Raw genomic sequence first — 12,440 nt, 5'->3', positions numbered from 1 at the left:
TCTATCTTCCAATTGGAAATAAATAAAAATAACTGGTTCTTAAGGTTTCATAATAGAGTGGTAGAATTTCTTTCGTCCAAAACATTGTCAATAAAAAATTTCTAAGCTCAGGGTTGTCTTCATGATAAATAGGGTTTTGAAAGAATCTGCCAATGCCCCAATTATCGAAAATATACATATCACAGTCTAAGACATAAGTGACATGTTCCTTATCTTATTTAGAAGCAAAGATATCGTTCTAGGATACATTATTCGAAGTTCTGATTTGCTTAGTTTCTAATTTTGAATAGAAACGCCGGACATGCTTTGTTTTAAAATAATCAGAAATGCAGTTCTATACATCACTCTATACATCGTCAGGATGCCAGCTGGATGTGCTATTGAATTTAGATTTACGAGGCTGCCAGGAACAACTAGCAGGCTGCTGTGCAGTCAGAAAAAAGTGGTACATGCACAATTGTGCGCACGCCACTATAATTAAACTCAACAACAAAAGGCTGCTTATTTCGTTTTTGAGTCGCCAAATAGGTGAAATGAAATCTCACCGACAAACGGCTTTCAAATTCTTTTATATCATCATCAAAATGATCTACATTTTCGAGTGTGGACTAAAGGATTTGACTTAGTAAATTTGATTGATAAGAAATGAAGGGTATGATAAATGAAGTTAGCAAACTGGGTTACTATTCTACTTTCTGGTTTATCAAAGAACACTTTAGATTGGTTTCTAATCTCAATTAGTCAGCTTTGTTATGCTTTGAAACATTATCCTTTTTTATTCCTTTCATGAGTTTATGTCCACAAAACACTGGTAAAGGCGACGAGACCTTATATCACAAATCTTTTGCTGGAAATATTTACGTCATTTGTTTATTCATTTACGAAACAGTTGGAAAATTAACAGGGTCTGATCAAGTGTTATTAAAACAAAAATGACGTGATATTTACTTTGTTACACAAGACTGGGATCCTTTTCATTTCGCTGAATGGTATAGAACCTTTTTCTAACTCGCCACGGAACAGCTGTAAAAAAGGCATTAACCCTATGAATGTATTTAGTTCAACGATTTATTCAACTTGATGATGAAGACAAAGCATGATGCATCCAGCATCGATGTTCGTGATCTCGCGTAGAATCTCAGCTACACGATGCACTCTGTTCTGTCAACGGTCTCGAACGATGACTGTACCTCGGACTCAATATCACTTAGATAAATGAATGTGAATTCACTATAAAAGCAATATACATTTAAATTTGTAACATAGTGAATAATTTTTTGACATGTCACTCGTTTCCTACGGTTCTTTCTATCCGGCTACATTTAATCTTTTCTTATTGAATCATCCATTATCCAAGCTCAAGCTGCGATGTTGCTTTTGCTCTTGTAATAGTCGTTGTACGATTTAACTCACATTTGGTCGACAACGTGCATTTCCTGTTAGCTGAACAAGGGAAACATATGTCATTACATGCTGAACTTGCTAGTCAATTAACGAGAATATGATTGAACGTTGTGTACTGGCGGTACTGGATAAAGCACAGATGTCGATAGTGTTCACAATTCTTTGTTGGATGAGATTACAGATCGGGCACGCACGATTAAGTTGAGTATTTGAGAGGTGATTTATTTGTGTTAATTCCTATTTTGGTACTAGTGATATTTTGCTTCAGTTTCTTTAAAACATACGTATTTAAAGTCAAACAGAGACAGACGTTGCAAGATCGCAAATTTCCAAAGATTGATTTTAACTATTGAGAACCAGCAGGTATGACAATGAAATAAATTGCGCTTTCTTCTAAGCCATCATCAAGGATCTAAATATAGCTGTTAATACTTTCAGGAAAACTGAAAAGGTACTAAGAAGAAAAATTATGAAGAATGAAACATACTTCCATCGATTCCATCAGTTTGATCATTGTGAGGATTTGCAGCAATCAAATGGAATAACAATTATAAGGATTCCACCACAATGTACAGTTCACAGAATGTATGACATTAACTACTAACAAAACTAGCCTGGCAGTTACTAAATAATTTTAACAAAATTATTTTATTATGCATAATATTCGCAAAAGGATGCAATTTAAGTTTGCTGTTGCGTTAAACGTTTAAGGCAATAGCAAACATAAATTGTATCTTTTCGCTTTTTGCCTTGCAATCATTTGTTCAGATTTCATGATATCTTTATAAACAACGAGGCAACTAGTGCATTATAAGAATATATCTTAGGAATGGTCTCCCATGCATTGAGTACTTGCAACTGCATTGCTCAACCCTTCTTCATAAATTAGGGCGGGAATAAAATTTTAGAAAAGTTGAAAGCCCTGAAGAAAGAAAACACACAAATAACTCCCCACATAATTTATTTCAAGCGTGTTATTGAAACATATACGCAGGGTAAATATTATTTATGTGTTATATTTCATTACAAGCCAGAGATGCGGTTTTCATTCATGACAATTCTCTTGATGGTTGACCCAAACCATGGACAGCTTCATCATATATACATTTCATTGGCGTCGAAATCTGCTTTGTGAGTGATAGAGGCGGATGTGTCAAAATATTTTACAATTTCAAAAAGGCACTGATCGAAGACTGAGTTTATTCAATTAGCGATGTAATTTCCATGTTTGCGAGACTGATGAGCTCCATATTAAATCATTACCAAATTTTGATTATCTTTAACACGTGGTTTTAAGTTTGATAGAAATTTTTTAGAAAGAACGAAGAAGAAATAATTTAGTTTATTCCTGCTCAGACGCTGTAAATTTCAATTGATGCGCCGAACAATTAGTTCCGGTCGCACGTTAATACGAAGTTCGATAACCAGTAAGTTTACGGAGATTTCTGATTACATTTGTTATTTGATTATATCTGAATGATCAACTGTCTTTTCAACTCAGAAGAACATTTGACGCAGGCAATTTCATTCTTCAACACTGGATATCTAATCTAAATTCCTGTGTTATGTTACATAGCTGACTTGAGTTGGATAGACGAACAATACACATCGAAATCAATGAGACTGTTAACAATGTTTTCACCTAAAGTGTACCTATTCCACTACTATGGATGTAGCATTGTATACGGCAGAAAAAAGTACCAGAAGAAATTATACTAAATCTAGACTACAAATGTGATTGAGTATAGTAATTCCATATTTAGTTTATTTGTGACAACCTCCTAGCCACCAGCCCCCTAAAAAAGAAACGAAAAATAGACAGAAAAACTAAACAGATAAACAAAACAAAATAGAAATATGCAACTGAATATTTAGTATGTGGTTCTTATTAACATTCTTTATGTGCTTGGTGGACTTTATCATGAAATAGTCCCTTTTCGATATGTGGCTTGGTGGATTTTATCATGAAATAGACCCTTTTCGATATGTGGTTTGGTGGACTTTATCATGAAATAGACCCTTTTCGATATGTGGCTTGGTGGACTTTATCATGAAATATACCCTTTTCGATATGTGGCTTGGTGGACTTTATCATGAAATAGACCCTTTTCGATATGTGGCTTGGTGGACTTTATCATGAAATAAACCCTTTTCGATATGTGGCTTGGTGGACTTTATCATGAAATAGACCCTTTTCGATTTGTGGCTTGGCGTCTACAGTGTACGTTAATCGCGTATGAGGAGTGTTTTTTTATATGTGATAGAAAGCCGAATTAGTAGGCAACGTCTTCATGAAATATCAGTGGCGATGAAGGTGGCAGCTTTCTTTCCAACTTGTGTTAGTTACACTGAGTCAAAATTGTGTTGTTACCTGGGAACTGTGGACAACCGAAATGATACTTTTATAAAGAAATGTATTTTTGCCTCACAGTTCCAAGTTAAACAATACCGTTCTCCTGACACGGTCTTATATTTGCACCTTTCTTTTCTGGTGTGCTTAATAACTTTCATTCAAACATATTTTTGAAATGAGTTAGTCTTATTTTTTTTAATTCTTCATTCAGTCATCCACTCCTTTAAGTTACAATCATTTGGTAGATTGGAATGGATTCGCTGTGATAATGCCCCCGTTTTTCCCCATCTGTGCAACTACATTATCTCAGAAGAGGTGGAGAGTAGCGGTAAAGGTAGGTAATGATGTGAACAGGGTCTATGTGATTTTAGTACAAATCTGGTGACGCTTACATATGCATGTATTATCTCTAGGATAGTAATTTGTACATTTGACGTAATGGTATCCACACCAATAAGCAGTTTTCATATTTATTCGTGGTCCGCCTCAGATGTGAGAGTTCGCAGTTCGAACCCCGGCCAAGTCATAGCAAAGACTTACAAAAGAATGGTAATAACAGCTGCCTCACTAGGCGCTCAGCATTAAGAGGTTAGTGTTAGGACTGGTCGACCTGGTGTCAGGATAATCTTACTTGGTGGGACATAATGCTACATGTCTGCGGCATGATGTCGTAGTACTAGACATCACTATAAATTGCCACACTGCAGACACTGTAGCAATAGGACTGCAAAATTGTCAACAGCTTCGTTACAAATCAATATCACACAGACGCACACACACAGACACACACAGACAGACACAGACACAGACAAACACGCACACAAACGACAATATGAAATTTTGATATTCATTCGACTTAATGGTATCCATGACTAAATAAATTTTGTTATTTATTCGACGAAAGATATCCTTAGCAATATCGAAATTTGATAATTATTCGACGCAATGTCATCCATACTAATAAGGAATTTTGCTATTTATTTAACTTATGGTAATGGTTTTCATACCAATATGGAATTTTGCTATTTATTCAACATAATGTAACACTATCTATACCAGTATGGAATTTTAATATTTATTCGACGTAGAAGTATCAATAACAATATGAATTTTCCATATTTGTTCGACATCTTGGTATCCATAGCAACATGGAATTTTGATTTTTATTCGACATCATGGTATCCATAACACTGTCGAATTTTGATATTTATCTGACCTAATGGTGTCCATACCAATATGAAATTTCGATAGTTATTGGACATAATGTAATGATATCCATACCAGTATGGAATGTTAATATTTATTCGACCTAATGTAATGGTAACATTACCAATATGGATTCTTGATATTTATTCGACATAATGGTATCCATACTAATATGGAATTTTGAGCAGAATTTCTTTCATTCTTTCATTACGATAAGGTCGTTTATATAAAATTATTGGCCTGCTTGCAATGCGTGGCGTGGTATTTTTAATTCTATGTTTGTGATGCGTGGCGTGGTATTGTTAAGTCTATGTTATAAAGGTAAGTGTTTGCAACCATTTTTTTTCCGCCTCAATTGATTAAAAAATTTTAAATTTTGCATTCTTTCCTCTTAAATTTGTGTTTTGTATTCGTATAATCACCTATACCAAAGGTATTTCTCTCTTTTTCAGTTGTGAATTCTTCCATGCTAGAGAAACTTATGGACGCTAGCAGACAGAAAGCAGATAAACAATGCCACCTGGCGGATACATTTTCCTGGAACTCCTGTCAGAAACTGCTGCATTGTGAAGGTGCATGTACAAACGGAAGTGATTGTCAGTTTCCATTCTGCAATAATCAGCACAAATGCGAATGTAGAAAAGGTAACGACGACTCTGTGTGTGTGTGTGTGTGTGTGTGTGTGTGTCTGTGTGTGTGTGTTTGAGATTTTTAACGTGACTGTACCATTTTTTCAGTCATATATGTCTGCGGTGTGGCAGTATGTGTGCGTGTGTGTGTGTGTGTGTGTGTGTGTGTGTCTGTGTGTATGTGTTTGTGTGTGGATGTGTGTGTGATCCAGATTTTTGACGTGGCTTTACAATTTTTTCAGTCATATATGTCTGCAGCGTGGCAATTCATAGTCACGCTTAACACTGAGGCATCATGCCGCATACATGCAACATCATGTCCCACCAAGCCACCATTCCCTGACACTAAGCCGACCAGCCCTAACAATCGAAGCAGCTGCTATTACCATTTGTTTTAAAATAAGTATTGGTATGATTCTTCCAGGGTTCGAACCCACAAGCCCCCAACCACAACCGAACGATCTAACCACTTCAGACACAGAAGCGGTCCATGTAACGCTGAAACAATACTCCAGCATATGAATGATACCGCACATTTGTAACAGTTCGCATTTTTAACAGTTTGCATTTTTAACAGTTCGCATTTTAACTCAAGATCGAATACTAGAGGTGGTGGAAAATATATATCTGAATGTTTATTTCAGTATGGATCATATGCAACTAGTCCAGAATATTGGATTTAATATATAACGGAAACAGTAAAGATAGAAAAAGAAAAGCATACATACCTACATGTATGGAACCATTCTCAAATTAAGATGGCTCCCATTGCATTAGAATTATTTATTTCAATTGCAATTACCTTTAGACTGCAATTTTGTACGTTTTAGTTCTTGTCAAGGCTTTAAATACTTTTATAGTATTAACCTTTATATAGTTTTTAATATCTATTTGATGAAAGCAAACTGAACACTATACATTTATATATTCAGAGTTGTGTCAGCGAAAACAAAGAGGCCTCGTCTGGTTTTGTGGTCTAAGGTGCTCGCTGAAAATGGGCTTTAAAGCCCACAAAACTAAATCTAACTGAAAAAAGATTATGAAGTGAAAGACGTATACGCTTATTATGAACATCATGTTTATATTTTTCAGCTTGGTGCACGACAGACCTTTCCTGCGGCTTTTTCCAGATCGGTTGCAACGGAACATATAGCTGTGTGGACTCTTTGTGCATTTGTCACAATTACTAATATTAGGAGTATTTGATATCTCATGTATTCATGGTTTGAATCTGGGATTACTCGAATATCTTGCATACTGTTAAAAAGTAAAGACTAAATGCCTATGAATTCTAAAAAGTTCTCTTTATTTTTTTAACATGGTAACATATTGCAAGGTACACGTACATACATGCCATCAATAATATATAAATTCAGTTCACACATTTTCCACTAAACATATACTCGTTGCAAAAAGAAAAGAAATAATAATAATAATAATAATAATAATAATGTCTTTATTGAAAAAGTTAATTCAAACAATATCAGAACTGTTATCTGTTGGATAAAGACAAGCGGTTTTGATGCGTGTTCTCTCTCTCTCTCTCTTTCGTAAAAATAAGTATATACAAGTAAATAAAACTACTTAGACTTTACGAAAATAAAAGAGGAGGATTTAAGTGCATATACATATTTTTGTTTCATCTTTTTAAAAACCGCATTTCCAAACCACTTTAAGAAAAATCTTCAGGTATAGGTAATAGCTGACGACCACTCCCCGTCAGATAGTGTTATACGTTGACACGTACTCAGGTTTATGTAGTGTTATACTTTGTCGTAAAAATAGTATCTGTGCAAAAAGCAAGACAAAGGCCATGCACCGAGTTTTAAGTGACTTTTAACATTTTATATAATGGTGACATCTAGTCAGCATATATTGACCCAAGCTATACGAATTTTCCTATTCCACTGATATGGTGCATTCCAGAAATGTTTAGGTTGATTGTTGCCAGATATAATTCATGTTGTGCTAAATGATTACATTTTTAATGAAAGAATGCCATTCATTCAAACACACTATTTGCGAGGATTGGCATAAAAAAACATCCATAACTCTTTATATTTTACGTTAAAGCTGATTTGAAAACATTATTGTTGTTTTCTTTCGAACCCCTTAAATTATAGAAGAAGTTGATCAGAATAATTCTGACCAGTTTGTTTGGGAGGTAAAAATTATCACTTTAGAACAGAGGTTATTTGGTTATATTATACATTCTTTGTCACCGAGTTCTATAACGCTCTTCAAACGAATATATCAAAGATTCTGAAAACACCGTTGACCTGACAGCTGAAAATATTTCAATTAAACACAAGAGGTATGCCCTAAGATGTTCAGTGCCATATTGTAGCATACCGTCACATGACCAGCAAATAAAGGGTTACCATCTCATGCACTTAAATGTATGATCTTATAATGCAATGACCATTATACGACAAGGAATGACAGACAATCATATAGTTTCAAGAAATAAAATGTACTCGCCAGTACCAATCGTGTTTAATTTTGTTGAAGACATGTTTATTCAGGGATTGTTGGTCTTATTTGCAGAGTACTCGAATATTTCTGGCCGATTGAAGTGGGTAGTTAAACTCTCATAACCAATTTCAATTTAATTCGAACGCTTAGTCTAATCCAAGTCAAGACATACCAAATTTAGGGCATGGATACTAGGTCACTTTCGCCAATCCAATTATGCATTTCATGTTTCTAAAATTGAAAAAATTATTCAGAACACACTGTTACTAACAATAATTTTCACGAGCACAAACTGCAACGTGTCGTATAAAATATGTAAAATGGGTGTCTGTTAGATCTCTCTTATATCGGGAATATGAAGTGTAACTGAGCGAAAGTATTCAACATCTGCTTTTACTCCATAACAGTAGTGGAGCGTTAGTTGATAAATGATTTTCATCTGAAAATTACGAAGACGATACCAACTGGGCAAAAATATGCATCTGACGAGAAGGAATACTTGTGCTGCACAGCACAACAGCAAGAGGGCTGCATGAAACTCTACGGATATTTTTTAAAAGCAAAATTGTCATTGTCTCTAAAAACCTTGCACGAAAATCAAAGCCTGTTCTTGTATTTTGGAAAATGAGAATATGAAACATTAAAAAGATCAATAATGAAACTTCTGGATTGCTACCATCGTTCCATGATACGTCAAAACTCAATATTTTAATGATGGGAGGTTTCTGTCTAAACTCCCCAACAACTGACCTGCTGGCATTCTTTCTAGCTTCTTGGCATCATTTACTTCTTCGTAAAGTCGAGTAAGCAAGTATATTTAAATACTGCCAACAAATTTAGATATGCCATTTAATGAATATTACCACTGGACAGAGAGAAATAGCAAAAGCAGGAAAAGAAGCTTATTTATTGATCGGAGTGCTCTTTCATACAGTCATTGATTTAACACTTAAGCAGACAAACGAGGAGTGTATACACGTCATTGTTGAAACTCTCGCAATACGTACATTTGCTAATCAATTCACACAAAAAACCGTCCAAATAATGCTAAATTGTAACAATTTAGATGTAATACGTACATTTGCTAATCAATTCACACAAAAAACCGTCCAAATAATGCTAAATTGTAACAATTTAGATGTGATACATTAATTTCTTGCAATAAACCTGAGGTAAAAATTTACCTGAATATCTTTATTTATCAGGCACACACAAATAAAATAATATATATATATATATATATATATATATATATATATATATATATATATATATATATATATATATATATATATAGGATATATGGGACAAAACAAATGTGTATATCAATCATGTTTAATGATAAAAATACTCAGAGTCCGTGAAATAATACGCCAGCATAAAAATCTAGAACCTGAAAGTCACATATAATATAACTATAATTTTGAAATAAACTTTAATTGTATAGAATACGGAATACGAATTAGTAAATAGTAGTTAGTCGCTGGTTATTTAAAACGTAGTTAGTTCCCTTGAATTACTTGACGCAGCCACGATATAAAAGAAGTGATCTATAACTAGTAGATTTTTGCAATAAAACACAAGTTTTTATAGGTTGATGCAAACAGGTAGATGTATTGTCAGTGGATACATGTGTCCAAGTACGGCTGATGAGCGAACTAGGAAGGGAGACGTTAATTTGGAGACATCATCTGAAAACGAAATGCGTGACAATACCAGTGCCGGATTACCCATTAAGCACACTAAGCGCGTGCTTATGGCACCAGCCCAACAGGGGCACCCGAAAAAAAATCAAATTAACCATTGATGATAAAATTTAATTAATTATATATGACCATTTCGATCGGCATGTACGAGAGTTTTGATTTGGAATTATGGTAACACTGATATATAACCACATTTTAGCTTTTAATATTGTTTTCTCGAGTTTCATATTTGTAGAAAGTGCTGCGGCACCATGATATTTTCAGTTCTTGGAGACATGTAAGGCCTTAATCCGGCACAATTCTTGTTATGAATTGCAGGATATTTGGTTAGAAGTGAAAATATGGAGTGATATATCTAGATGAACTTGACTTGACTGATTGCGAAGTACACGACCAAAGAGTCCAATACAAATCCGGATAAAACTTGGAACACCTGATGCTGATTATTTTAATCTTCGGTGTATCTTCTAACTAAACATGAAACTTTCACCCTATATTTCATTTCATTATTAATCCCATGCATGCATTGACTACAAGTTTATAACGATAGCAGAAAGGAAACAAGTATAAGTTGGAACCAAATTCTTCACTATACGTCAGCTTTAATCAACGTACGATAGATTTCCTATGTTACCCATGTTCCATATGATACACTATTTCTTTGACAGAAAAGGGACACACTTATATTTAAACACAAAGTCTGCACTGTACCACAAACGTTAGAAAATCTAGAAAACTCTCTATTTCTTAGTTGGAATTCATAATGATGTACTTTCAGTTCTGAGTTAAAACACTGTATTGCTTTTTTTTGTCCAGACAAGCTTTTAGTTTTTACCTAAGACTGATGTATAGCTACAACTAATCATTTCTTGACAATCGAATACAGACATCTGCATCATTTACAAACGGTTTCCATTTGATATCACCATTGTTCGCAAAACTAGAGAGGCCACATGCATGACCGCCGCCCCCATTCTAGAGATGAGAAAGCATTTTGTTATAGGTTTATAAAGGAACATTTAAAAACAAATAATTTTGCACAATTTAAAATAATTCCAACACCTGCAAAATATGCCAAAGAAGCAACCGATATTACGCGTTGTTCGCAGACCTTCCTTGAGTTCCACAGTGTCTAACCCACGTTCTATTAATCTATCTATCTATCTATCTATCTATTTATCTATCTATCTATCTATCTATCTATCTATCTATCTATCTATCTATCTATCTATCTAATTGGGGCAATATATGGGTTCACAAAGCTAATGAATTATCATATTGCTGCAAACCATATGTGTCATCGAATTTCTCCAAAATGAATGAAAAATTAAATTATTGACACTTCTACTGAGTATATCCAAGTTAAAGACATTTTGGAGATTAAACTGCATACGTATACAACGTGTGTCCAAAAATGGGACAACTTATGTGTTTGCGTCATGTGGCACCTCAGTACATACTAGCAATCTAATTCTGATATTAAAAGTAGTGCCTGTAACAACTACAGTAAGTGGTTCATGGTAACGGGAAACAATAAAAGCTTAGTACGTATGGTATGTTGATCAGGAAATCATCATGATTTGGGGTTTGTATGAGGCATCACCAGTTCACACTCGACACTTCACCTCTTATGATCTCACCTGCAAACTTGGGAAGATGAAACTATCGGAACATGGTATTATACTAACAATGTCATCTTGTATACCTAACTCATAGCCATGCTTCATTTGTATAGGTTTTAATCCGGCTTTTAGCATTTTTCCGAACTCTCACTATGGAAGCATTTTTTTTATATAGATTTGATAATGTATTTAATGTATTGTCTTTATCAATATTGATCGGATACAAACTTGCAGGCTTAAACCAGAAGATTATATTTCTGTTGAAAACATTCAAAACGACACTTTTTTCAAGTTCGACATAAAATAAATAGTGTAAGGTTGTATTGAGTTGCTACCAAATACTATTACACCTTACTTTCTTTGAAACTAAAATAAATTAGGCATATTCGATGCTCTCCTTTCTCGTATGTTTAAAATTTTTCATTGCCTCTTCTATCACTTGTACAAAATTCGTCTTTCCCCTCAGTTTGACCGTTTCAGTTACTTTATTGTAGACGTCTAAGATCTGATCAAAACCTCCACAAAATCTCTATTAGGACAAAGTATGTCAAAAACGACCTGTATGGATTTAGGTTTTAATAAAAGTCATTAAATCAAAGATAACAAAACAGGACTCCAGGAAGGATTGCTTTTCTTCCGATTGGCAAGGCAGTAATTGATGGAGGTCAACCATTATTCTTCGAACAATGTGACGTTTTATTTTAAGCGCTCGACATTTAATTGTACTAGCGGGCAAAACTCAACATTTCTGCACCATTTCGCACTGTATTGTTGGTTGCTCATATTAACACCATATATTATTAACAATATAATAATTGGTATGCGATAGTCAGCCATTACAGACTGGTACTTCGTTAGTTCTAAATAGTACTTCATTAGATCTAAACAGTGTAGCTAGCATTAGGTGTTTTTGTTGGATTAATTCAGTCCTTCAAAACGATTCAGAATTCAACGTACTATTTATTTCTTCAAACTGCTACGGGATTCAACGGATTATTTCAGTCATTCGAATCGCTACGGGATTCAAATTATAACAAACCTTAAA

At 34.4% G+C, this 12,440-nt stretch overlaps 1 protein-coding gene across 1 annotated transcript in view; it reads left to right on the top strand.

Moving 5' to 3' along the window:
* The window catches only part of LOC149783193 (uncharacterized), a 43,245-nt gene extending 36,030 nt beyond the window's left edge, over nt 1-7,215 (top strand). The window contains exons 2-3 of the mRNA XM_089933082.1: nt 5,416-5,607; nt 6,685-7,215. Coding sequence (XP_089789208.1) covers nt 5,416-5,607; nt 6,685-6,782 — 290 coding nt within the window. The 3' untranslated portion in view covers nt 6,783-7,215. The remainder of the gene's footprint in view (nt 1-5,415; nt 5,608-6,684) is intronic.
* Nucleotides 7,216-12,440: the final 5,225 nt, after the last annotated feature.

This window comes from Sinohyriopsis cumingii, chromosome 14, assembly GCF_028554795.1.
Source record: "Sinohyriopsis cumingii isolate HCF-2022 chromosome 14, ASM2855479v2, whole genome shotgun sequence".
In the NCBI taxonomy this organism is placed as follows: Eukaryota; Metazoa; Mollusca; class Bivalvia; order Unionida; family Unionidae; genus Sinohyriopsis; species Sinohyriopsis cumingii.
The sequence above is the reverse complement of the archived record's forward strand: the minus strand, read 5'-3'. Positions and strand labels throughout refer to the sequence as shown.